This window comes from Cygnus atratus, chromosome 1 (genome assembly GCF_013377495.2).
Source record: "Cygnus atratus isolate AKBS03 ecotype Queensland, Australia chromosome 1, CAtr_DNAZoo_HiC_assembly, whole genome shotgun sequence".
In the NCBI taxonomy this organism is placed as follows: Eukaryota; Metazoa; Chordata; class Aves; order Anseriformes; family Anatidae; genus Cygnus; species Cygnus atratus.
Genome location: NC_066362.1, coordinates 2,403,081 through 2,415,782, shown reverse-complemented (window position 1 = coordinate 2,415,782; position 12,702 = coordinate 2,403,081). Strand labels below are relative to the sequence as shown.

The window sequence follows — 12,702 nt, the reverse complement described above, 5'->3', positions numbered from 1 at the left end:
CAACAAACTATACACCTTCAAATATGGAACGTGAGTCGCACATATGTGCATGTCGCATTCAGACACGGGAGGCCCCTTCTAGCTGTCACATTAGCCTCCCTTTCCAGTTTATATGCAATTTAGGGCTTCTCTTCCAAAGTCCTGTTTGTAACTATAAATGACCAAGTTTTGTTCTCTCAAATCAGTAGCCAGTTTTTTTTCCTAATACACTGAATATTATATTAGAAGAAGGCTAAGCATCCACTGAAGACAAGTCACACTGTATGAAGGTGTACGAACAAAGAACAATTTTCCATAGGCTACATAAATGTGGCAGTGCTGACAGCCGAGCTTTACTTCACACGTAGACCTTCTTATACTAGTGTGCAATTTAATTTTATTTTTTCCTCCAGGAATGACAACAGTAATGAAGAAACTTTGGTCTACAAATAATTTCTCTCAATAGTATTTTCAGACAGTTCTTGAACCTCTGCAGTACTTCATGGAGACCCTGTCAGAGAAAGGCCTACCACAGGAGGCAAGCCTCCAGCACGGCCCTGTTGTGACGACGCCTGTGTTCCTAAACCCAATTACCAACTTTAGCCTCTTTTTAAAAACAGTATGGTCACTCATGTCAGACGATATAAAATTCTTATCCCTGACCTAGCAGAAGTTGAAACAATTGTATTCACTTTTGCAGTTTCATGTAAGTATTTCCAGCTTTCTATCCTACTGTCAGCAGTAGGGATATGACAATTTTCCTGACTGTTTTCACACTTTCACACTGTCAAGAGGCCCCTGTGGCAGAATACTAGATTATAACTATTTTCTGACTAACAAAGTAGCTTTTTGTCCCCTGTGGGAAGAATACTGGGAGAAAAAGCCACTCTCCCAATTTGACATAGCTAATTACCTCAGAAAATAGAATCGTTTAGGAAGAAAAAAAAAAATTTTTCATCACATTTAATGCACTACCCATATGAACTGAAAATAAATTAACGTGTTCTTCATAAATTAAAATCTCAGTAAAATATAAAATGAATATTCTAAATAAACCATTTTATTTTCCTTTATGTTCTGCAGACCTGTACCAGTAAACTATAATAAGCATGTTATTAAAACAGAAATCAATAGTAAGCTTTAAAATACACAGTACCACAAAAAGGTCGAGCCCCAGTATTGATTTTAATATAACATTTTTGGTGAGTAGTTTCCCAAAGGGTTCTCCTCTAATATTGTTCTTCATCCTTCTTTCACTTTGCATTTGCACTGGAGGATTTGTTGTTCTTTTCTGCAAAAGCTGTCCACTCCATGAAGTTTACTAAGAGCCTGTCATATATGCAACGCACTGCTGAGACATGACAAAACAAGGTCGGGGGGGAAGCACTCAGACACATCAGAGTATCAATTAAACCGTAAGTGAATCGCAGTTACAGAGACCCTCCCAAAGCACAGAAAGAAAAAAAAAAGAAACTAATGGCTGCAATCTGATAACCTACCACTGAGAGCCACCTTTGTGCACCACTGTGTACATATTTTTAAAAGCTGATTTAGAGTTTAGAAAGATTTTCTTTAAACAGATGAGGATGTTTAGAAATACAGAGGCTGCAATAAGTTATCTGGCTAATGACAGATAAAATACCACACCATATGGAGCCCAGCTAGCCAAGTAGAACAGACTCCAACAATTCATTACCAGGGTATGTTTGAAAATCTATGATCTGTTTTATTCAAAAAAAAAAAAAAAAAGAAACAAAAAACATTTTTCAAGTGGCTTTCAAGACAATAGCTTTCCAAAGAAGTCATAGGAGATGAGATAGTCAAAGCATAGCAAAACTTTAAAAAAGCCATTACCAACTAATTGCTTTTTTGACCTCACCTAAAGTAAGCAGAAGCCATTCCAGGGAAGTGAGAACAGGGATTGCAATAAGCACTCACTAGAAAGCCCAGGAAGCTGGGCAAAGACTGAATAAGACTGCAAAACAGAATACAGGCTTGTAGCTATAGTACGAGGTAGTGAGGAGATACGGAAACACTCTCCATACTGCAGACAGAGAATTGTTGGTCTCCAACCACCACTTCCCATCTGCTGACAGCTACCACCCACCCAATTCCCTCCACAAGGGATCAGGGGACCGTTTCTTGCTCTGTTTCAGATGAAGTCCCATGGAGAAGCTCAAGTATGTGCTTCAGATCTTTAGGTCAACCTCGTTGGACCTTAGCTGAAGAACTTCCACCTTCATCCCTGCTGAGCAGCTGGCTTTGGTGGAGGCTACACCAGAAACGTGTGTCTGTAGAACTCCCCTGGCCATGACCCTTATTTAAATAGAACTGAGCTTTCAGGGTTGAGACCATCTAAACAGAGATTTTAAAAGGTATTTAATACACTACTGTAACTTCTACAAACATCGGATCCTTTTAAATAAGATTCTGAGCAACGCTTACATAATGCTCAGTGCTGGTTCCTATAAATTTCTATCTTCGTCGTGCCTTATAAACAATTTTAGAGCAGACCTAGAAACAGTTACTGAAGGGCCACTGACCAAACAAAAGCCTACTTTAAGCCTTTCCCTACCTGAAAATTCCTACTTACAGCAGGTACTGTTACTCTATGAAACAAATGCTGGAATCATGGGAGATTAATGTAGGACAATTCAAGCACAATTAAACATAGGGAAGGGCTCTTGGGACACTCGTACATCAGCAAACTGCACAGGAACATACACTTAGCATGATAACAAAATTATATGCAGATATATATCGAAGACCTGAACAAAATAAACTTTCTGCAATACTAAATGGACTGTCAAGCACCAGCATTTTGCAAAAACACCTCAATCTACATATAACTATATTTACCATGTGCAAAATTATATAGAAAGAGTGGAAGCCGGGAAACACTTCTCAAGCAAAAGCTACTGAAAGCCCGCAAATATAATCAGCCCATGCTAAATGAGCTGCAAAATAAATAAGGCTGAACTCTCCTTGATTTTCAGGGGGGAAAAATGCTAAGTATTCATTTATGAAAAGGTTCTGTGGGAAATCACATCCTTCATTTGCCTCTTATTTAAGTATTTTTATGTACATCTCAATGGAGGCATCTAGTAGTCTAACAAGGTTGACAGTAGCTAAAATTTTTATCATTATGTTGATGATAGTAAAAGTGAACAACATTTTTTCAAGGTATCTTTTCTTCTGCCTTTCGCAATGCAAACTCTTTATAAAAAAATTATCAGGCACCATCAGCATGGCATCATACATTCTGATAAATGAGTAGTTCTAGTTCTATATTCAAGAACAAAGTATGTGGCAGATAAACTTCAATTTGCACATTAAAGATCAGAGGAGAAAAAGTCAGCTACCTCCCCCACGCTTGTTCTCCAGAGCCACAACATTTACAGTTTTTACTCATATTTTACTCATACAAATTGACCTCTTGGGAAATTAGGAAACATACTGTGTATTTGCTGAGCTTGTCCAGAGTAAGCAGAGAAAAGGCAAAAAGCAACCTATTATTACTATAATATTACTATGTATACTACATATGTTACTATATATTACTATAATATATACCATCTATAATATATATATATTATAGTAATATATCTAATTTAGATTCAGATACTTAGGTTAACAGGGAAAGTCCAACAGTTGCAGTACCACATTCTAGCAGTAAGGCAAACAGAGCAAGCCACAAAGACTGAGGCACAACAACAGTGAAAACTGGAAATCTCATGATTGATAAAGTTTGATTGATAAAGATTGATAAAATAAATGCCTTTATCCTAACACTTTTTTTTTTTTGTATTGCAAATGTGCGTTTTGTGATCCCTAGGGCTCACTTACTACTGTCACGTTGTCCCCTATCTACCGGCCCAGTGAGTTGTGCAAACCCCTCTGCAGATCTCGATGGAGCAGGTGCATCTGCTGACCAGAAGCAGCTTCTTGTAGCTGAAGTCCATGAGCCACGGCACCATCTCGTTCAGTCTCAAGCACTGGAAGAGGCTTCCTAGTGAAGTGGTTGATGCCCCGTGCCTGTCAGCACTCAAGAGGCATTTGGACAATGCCCTCAATAACATTCTTTAACTTTCTGTCAGCCCTGAAGTGGTCAGGCCATTGGACTCAATGATCTTTGTAGACCCCTTCCAACTGAACTCTGCTATTTTACTCTAAATGCTCTTAATTACTTCAAAGTCTTTTGACACAAAGCTATTTAAGACTCTCTCATTAACAAAATGATTCAAATAAAGCACAACAGCTGTGACAAGACATAGCATAATGATCCATGTCTGTAAGACTACACCTCAGGAAGAAATCCAAACAGCTAAAGGATTCGGAAGTTTCGTTGTCATATTTTGTATGATTTCATGTCATGGCAAATAACTAGTTTCACAAATTTGGCATCTCTTTCTATTATGACACTTGAGAAAAGAAGTTAAGAACTTAGTGGAAAAGAAACTATGTCAACAATTATCTTTTCTTACCTGTCACGAATGTCAAACTCGGGTTCTTGTGCCTATTCTCTCATTTTTAGGAATCTTTTCTTCCAGAGCTGTGTAACAGAGGTTGTGGCATGTATTTCACAGGGGCCAAAAGCCTGCTTTTTCATTTGGTCTGAAGGATCCGTACACAACAGAGGTAGCAACAAAAAATCACACCCAAAAAGCCTTTTGAAAGTGCCAAAAGTAATCGCCCAGTAAGCCACACACACATCATTCAGGTACCGACTTGGACTCTGATTTCAGGAATAAGAAACCTTATAAAGAGCAGAGTTTCTCTGTAACACTACAGGGATAGGACATAGTACTGGTAGGTATTGACATAAAATGGAAAACAGACTGAGAATATATTTTCTCTAGGAGGAAAAGGCACATTACTCTTCCCTCTTCTGTTCAGAATGTAAGTTCTCTATCATTTCCAACTATAATAATAATATTACTCTACTTTTGTTCTAATACTCAAAGTATTACAACCTGTAAACTACCTTGAATATTATCATAAGATTGAAGCTCTGACACATTAACTGGCCACATCTACTAATGCAGTCACTGCAAATTCTGTTGCATTTGAATAATTATCAATTTAACTTTTTGAAATGAAAAGACTCAAGACAAAACTTCTTTAATGTTCAAAAATTGAAGTGAGAAACAATAGCTGGGCTGACTAAAAGAACGAATAAATTAGCATCAACTTTGACTCTTCAGCAGGGTTTGCAGTTAATATGGTTTTATTGTGAAATTCAGGACTGAGCAGTGAAATTCAGGACTGAATAGTCCTAACTGCCCAGAGAGCACAAGAACCTACTAGTCCAACCAAAGATCCCAATACCCCATCTCCAACACCACCCAGCAGATCATTCCTTCACATACAACTCTGCTCACTTCTGAGAAGATAAACATTGCTTTCACTTAAGAAGATGGAAAGAAAAGAGACTTCTATGGACAGTGACTGTACTCATCCAGTCTATCAGAATAAGTGGATGTATTCCCTGGGGAAATTCTGCCAAAAGGCAGCTTTATTAAAGCACTTCGAGGAATGTTTGTCCATTAGCAGGACTGTATAAACAGTAAGTGAGATGAGGTGGTGTCCTGGCTCAGTAAAGTTAGATATACGGAAGTTCTGCCATTGGTAGTGCTCAAATTTCCACCAACAGACCAAAAGCTCCACACATTACCTTGACGGTGATTATTAACCTTTATGTTATGTTTCCACTGCTGCTAATTTGAACTTCCAAATTGAGGGAAGAAAATCCTGGAAAGATTCATCATTATTTGTGGGGAAATTTAAGTTCCTAAGGAGCCTCCTGGTTTTCATCCGATTCTCACAGAGCCAAAGGTTTCAGCAAGCTCCATATCCCTAGCAAAGAAGCATACAGGTTTATAACCATATTCAATCACACACAAAAGAGATTAAAAAGACGAAGCAGCATTCTCAAATACCTGAAAGACCAGTGGGCATGCCATTTAGGCACATAGTCTAAAGTTGGGTCTAAATTATTAGTATTCAAAGTCCCCTTGAACAAGAACTGTGGAATTGATGTATTATGAATGTATTTTAATGCCACCAATAATGCAAGCTGAACAGTCAGCCTTCGGTTCTAATCCCAGAAATAAGGACAGATCTTAACTTTATAAAGTAGAGCTGAAGTACTCTTACTATATATGTGTGTGTGAATAAATAAATTATAAAGAAAGTTAAAGTTACAAAATTCTCCCTTAAATGAGAAGAACATACTTTGCAATCAGATCAAAACGTGGTCATACTCTGCATACAAACAGTACTGAAATTAGCCATTAGGCAGTTGCAATCAGACGACAAACAGTTGCAAGTTTCATATATTTACGCTTAAATGTCTTTACACTTAAAGATAAGAAAAAATGTTTTCAAGAAAGGAATGAAAACAAACATTCAAAACGCACCATCTTTGGTAAAAAAAAATCATAAATGGATGCAGAACCACAGAAGCTTTAATTATGGATCTCAGTGTCACATATCATCAGTAAGGGATTTAAAAGACAGTCAACAAAGAAAAGCAGTAGGTCAGCAAATCGCATTTTTAACAGATCAGAAGTGCAAGGTCTAGTCTTCAACTACAAGTAGAGCACTCTGACTTGGTTTTCCCTAGATAAAAGTTACAAATCTCTTGTCAAGGTTCAAGGGTCAGACTTCATTATCCTCATTTCCCTATCAAAGGGCCTGAAATACAAACCCAGAGAGCTTGTGAATTACAGTTCTACAAGATGCTATCAACACAGATATGGGACACCGCCACTCCCCAGTCCAGCCAGCCTTAAACAACACCGATGCATTTGTACACTGCATCCTCCATATAGGTTATGGAACCTACGTTTACTTCCTTTTTTCATGTGTAACTATTGACATATAAATGTTATCAACTGTTCTCTGTTAATAGCTTTATTCTGATACATGTTTTAAGCACAGTATAGCTGAGAACTTGGATTTTGTTCTGTTTTCCAACACTGCATCAATATGCTTGCACGCTTTCAACAAGTAACTACAATTTAAAGTAGTCTTTTTACCTTGTCTCGTTTATATTACCTAGAGTACTCTGCATTGGGCAGACACGCAAGATACAAAACATCACACCCGAACAACATGCACCTAGCTCTTAAGTGTTTGCTTCAAAACTGAAGTCCAGTAATGATGACAAATTATACTGACTCTAAAAGTACATGAGCGTCCACAAGACTGAGACATGAAGGTGTACAGAAAATTGCAGGCCTAAAAGCATGGATCCTGACTTTAAGAGGAACATTGCACAGACATTCCTCATGCGCCTGAATTACGGAGAGACTGCTTTCTGAACTGGAAGAAAACAGGAGGGGTAGGTATATTTCTGATCCTGAAAAACATAAATCTGTTCTTAAAGTGGTCGACAGAGCAGCACTCGCTTCCTTCTCAGAACAACACGGTCTGCAGGAGCTGCAATGCTTCTCAAATGCTTTTAAAACACAAACCTCAAACAGAATTCAACCTTTAAAACACCAAGTAATAGGTAAGTAAACACCTGCGTCTTTTAAAACTGTTTTATCCAACATAAAAAGAGCCTCTACGTTTCAGCTAAAGCATATTTTTAATTATGTATACTGTGTAGAAAGTAAAGTTATTTCTAAAAATCAAAACTAGAAATGATTTAAAAGCTGCTAACAAGACTTTTTGTCATTTTATTGTTGGTATTTTTATTTTAAATTTATTTTGATAGTTTGTATTTCAAAAGCACAGATTCTTCAAACTAATTTTAGGACAACAGGAAGATTTTACACGATCCTTTTCATATGTAACATCTTCCTTAGCCAACAAAGTCACAACAAAATAGAAGATCAGGTATATAACAAGTCAACCTGCTTCCTTCCTTTTGTAGACCAACGCACATCCAATGAAAACCAAATTATGGAATTATTAATTTAAATTTAGTGTCAAGTGACAAAACAGTGAAGTTACAAAACAAATAATTCCACACTGTAAACGTGTTTAGATGAAATCTGAGCAGTTGACACTCAGTTCGGATACAACACAAGTTTCCCTGTCAAAGCCCAGTTCAAAAGAGGAGAGATTTCACTATTCCATTGATTTCCTTTATTGCTGATTTTAAAAAAGCCTGACTCATTTTCTGGGACGTTTATATAGTCCTATTTATTATATACTCCATCAACCTAACACAATTAAATAATAATATAATGATGTGTAGGAAACAACTAATCTACATGCAGACAGTTTAAACAGCACTAATTACATTCTAATTTTTAAAATCCATCATAATGAGCCTTTCTTCCCGTTCTCAGAGGGCAGGCCAATGCGTAGGTTAATATTTATATCCTACGTGTTATATTACCTTTATAGGAAAAGTGCTAAAAGAAAGTATGAATTATCACACCAGTCCACCAAGTTCACTGTCCAGCCAAAGGATGTCAAATTCAAACAGGAACTTTGTAATTGCCAATGTTAACACAGTACCACGTTTAACGTCACAGAGAATATTTTTAAAATGCTGCATCCGAGCTCTGCAGCTGCATTCTGCACGACTCTTTCGCAATAACTACGCTCTGAAAAAACACGCATAAAAAAAGTATTGATATACAAGAACGATACCAAAAAGGTTTTCTGCTAATAAACTGTTTTATTACCGCACTTTGTATCTTCAAAGCACTAAGCAATATTGAGTATTAAAGCGGTTGAAAACACTGCAGCACAGAGAAATATCTAAAATGCACAGATATAACAGGAATTACTATTTCTACTGCTGTTAAAATTTACCTTTTGATAAAACAGAGGGGTTGTAAGTGACCCACCTCTACAACGCTCCCGAGCTATTTCTATCTCTACATAGCAAAGTGACTTTTTGGACTCAAGAGAAATCAATGAAAATTGAGCTTAAAAGACTGGGGAAGAAAAAAGTCCAGTTCATAAGGCCAAAAGGGATTCAGATCAGCATTTTATATCAGCTTTTACAGGGGAATTTCAGTTATTTTAACATATATTTTTAAAATATGTTGATTTTAACATATATTTACTATCAAAATTAGCAATATAGCCTACAGGTCTTCTCAACCATTTTGTCCTGAGGCACAGAATTCAACTGCTTATAATAAACAGATAAAGAGCAGTCATAAAAGCTTTAAGTACATGTTTGCTTTAAATACTGTTATTAACAAACAAACCTTCTCTTTTGAGCTTCCGAGTCTCTCCTGGCTCGTTCTAACGCCAACTCTTCAGCTATTCTTTTCTTTAGTTCTTCATCATTAACTACAATTAAAAGAAAATTAAATGAAGTGTTAACAGAACACAATATATTCCTACTTACAGAAACAACAGCAGAATACAGTGCACCATTTTATTTATTTTCTTTTTCTCCTACAAAGCAGTTAGAGCATTTTCTTGTGGTTTAACCACCTTTCAAATTTTAATATACAACACTAGAAAGCTTTTAAAAATTACCCTTATTAAACAACATTTCAATTAACAGTACCTTCTGAAAATTTAAAAAAAACATACAGGACCATACAGTAAATGTTAAATTAAATACATTTTTCTTAAGAAATATGCTGCTATAAAGTAAAATCTGGGGTAACTAAAAAATCTTAGACCTAAAGAGTAAAATCAAACCGATGGCTTTTATTCATACGGAACCAGGGAAACATCTTCCCATGTAATGAATCAAGTATTTTCACATGCATATTCTACCCAACAGAGCATTTACAACATCCTAGATATTGATATTTTAGTTCCTATTGTTGGAAAAAGCTTTTACCTAAATTTCTCCTAATTTCGTCTAAGCTGGCAGACACGGAAAATACATTTTCTTCATTTAGACTCCATCAGATGAATTAGTTAGAAGGCTGGTTAAGAACTGACTTAAGCAGGTAAGCAACTTCTTCAAGTCTATGAATAAACTTTCCCACGCAAAGGTAGAAAGGTAGAAAGGAGATCCACCAAGTTTTAGAAGCTTGAAAGATACCTAAGACTACCAAAAGCCTTCCATGAGGATTTTGTTTACGAACACGTAACTCTTCGATATTTAAGCTCTCAGTCATGCAAGTTTCACTGGACTTCCAGATGAAACCACACCAAAAGGTTGTGGCAGCCAAGACAAACAAAAAAAAAAAACACAAATGCACACTTCGGAAATGGTTTCCTACATTTTATCTCCATCCAAACGCAATCTGACACACACCTAGCAGAAATAAAACAGACAAAATCCCAGTTACTCACTAATAAAGAACTATATCATCCATTTTGGGAAACTGTGTTTGATTGGTAAAAGTTACACAAACTTTAGTAGAACAGCTGCTAACTTTGCGTAAAATGTCAACTTGTAGCATTAAATAAGAGTGACTTCTGTAGTTGTTTTGTTCTGCTCCTATACAGTAGAGCTGTAGAACAAGATTAGAAATCAAATTGTATCCAGGTTTCTTACCAATATAAACCTTAATCTTAAATCTCCGGAATACCAGGTCACCTACACCTCTAACTCTGCCATCCTCTTGTATTCCGGTACAGGCACAAGGATAACTTCATTATTTCTGCAAAGCATCTGGCTCCAATCCCACTCATGGAACCACAGAGCTACAGGACAGGCAATCTCACACCAAAATGCCCATCATTTCGCTGGGTATAGATGTTAAACTCACAAAAGTAATACAACCCTTTCATCTGCCCTTAGAAGCAGGAACAAAACCACTTGTTTTGGTACGGAAAAAACAGCAACTGCATTTTAAGACAGCGTAAGACGAGCAGCGAGACAGCAAGCAGTTAGCAAAGCACTCCGCTTACAGGTTGCATTTGTATTGTTTGGGCACCGAGGTGGCATTCAGTTGTCAGCAGCCAGAAAGTGGGGCCAAGGAGAATGAGACTGCCTCTCCTCTTCCATTGCAAGCTTAAAGCTCTTGCCCAGAAGTGGAACACCGGGATTTTAACCTCCTGGGATGGGCAGGTTTGAGCCCCTGTGCCATAAATGCTCCAGTGCCCCCATCACCAAGCTGGTGCCTCATTTCACAGAGACAACTTCGCTGTTGGGTTTTTGGGGGGGGGGGACAACTTTTCATCTAAAGAAGTGCTTTAGAAGGTGCCTAATGACCACACCACAAAGCGGGGCAGTCTCCCACTCCTGTATCCCCTCTGTGGGGCCAGCTAATCATTTCGCATTCGGCAGCGATCCTATTTCATAAAACAAGGAGACGCACAAAAAAAAGCCAATGACAAACAGCCACGTATCTCAGTGACCTGGTCCCCAGGAGCTGGCTTTATCTGCAAACATTACCCACCCAGCATCATTAGCCCCTTCCCTTTAAATAGAGCCTGGCGTGCAATTCTTCCCATCTAAAGTAGACTTTTATAACAGCGAGCTTTATGAATGAACGAAGCGGCTCCATCGGCTGTAAGGGAATCTTGGGCAACTAATTCAGTTAGAGGCATCTTAAGGAAAGCAGGACGAATCGACAGCCACCCTGCCAGACGCAGCACATGCTCGGAGGAGGGAGCTGCACTGGGAAAGGGTGAGGGGACACTTGTGAGCGGCAAGTGAGAAGCCAGTCTGCAATCAGACTTGCATGCGTGAAAATCCAGAGGTAAACACGGATCTTCTAACAGACTGCTACCACAAACCCCGGAGGAAAAAAGCAAGTACTCATTTATTGGGATTCTCTTCTTACTGCCATCACTCTTCCACCATTTTCGGATCCGAGGCTACACGAGGATTTGCCCACACCCTCCGTTTGCACAGACACCGAGCTGTTGTATCACACCTGTATGTTCCCAAACAAGGATCAGATAGCCACAGTCAACTCCCTTGTCAAAGGAGACAAAAAGTTTAGCAAAATACCAGGCAAGCACAAGGATCCCGGCTTTGTGCGGCAGCACACATTAATCTCCCCCACACCTCAGTAAGCATCATAAGCCAAAATGAAAGCAGTTAAGGTTCTGCATTTGTACACTTAGAAACGATTAAGCTGTCGTAAAAGCAAGGAATTTATTTCACATCACAGCTACCTTATTCACAGCACAAATCTGAAAAGCCATGATCAAGTGTTTCTTACTGCCATTCTGTTCAACCCAGACACCTCAATATTTCACGTCCTTTTAATACTGCACCTGAGAACAGACGAAATGTTGCGTAAGGATATTGTTCACCAGCAGCTCTACCTTGAGTTTTATTATTCTGCCGTGCAAAAACAAATACAAGAAGTTTAACAGCGCAGAGAATGGTCTTTTAAGTCATAATAAGAAGAGATTCAGGCATCAGCCAATAAAGACGTTTGACCTTAACAATCGATTAGGTTAGGCATCGATCAGGCAGATACTAATAGGGAATACAAGTGGAGCTATAGATCATTCAATAGAATTATTGTAGGATATAATTAGGTAGCTCCCAGATGGGAAGTTTATGATGTTTCAGTAAAAAATTGCAGTTCTATAAGTAGGAGGGGTTTGTTCTGGGGGAAGAAGCATTTAAAATTAGGAAAGTTAATTTATTAGAAAGAGGATCGGAAAAAAATGGAACTGTTCTAGGTAAAACTCAATAGCATTTCCCTGTGATGACAAACTCTGCTCAGACAACAGGGCGTTAAAAACAGCGGACAATTAAACTACTAGAGAGTACCAGAACCTGGTGGGTGGATGACTGCAGAAATAAGCGCGATCGGGAAACAATAAGCACACGGCAGCTGCCAAACATTACTTAGCCGTTCCCACAACCCCTCTAAGGAT

The 12,702-nt window shown here is 38.1% G+C and overlaps 1 protein-coding gene across 2 annotated transcripts in view; it reads right to left on the bottom strand.

The window, feature by feature from the left end:
• Positions 1-12,702, bottom strand: part of CHCHD3 (coiled-coil-helix-coiled-coil-helix domain containing 3) — a 150,215-nt gene that overhangs the window by 114,913 nt on the left and 22,600 nt on the right. For both annotated transcript variants that reach the window (XM_035566581.2, XM_035566582.2), the window contains exon 3: positions 9,159-9,243. In XM_035566581.2, the coding sequence (XP_035422474.1) occupies positions 9,159-9,243 (85 nt within the window). The remainder of the gene's footprint in view (positions 1-9,158; positions 9,244-12,702) is intronic.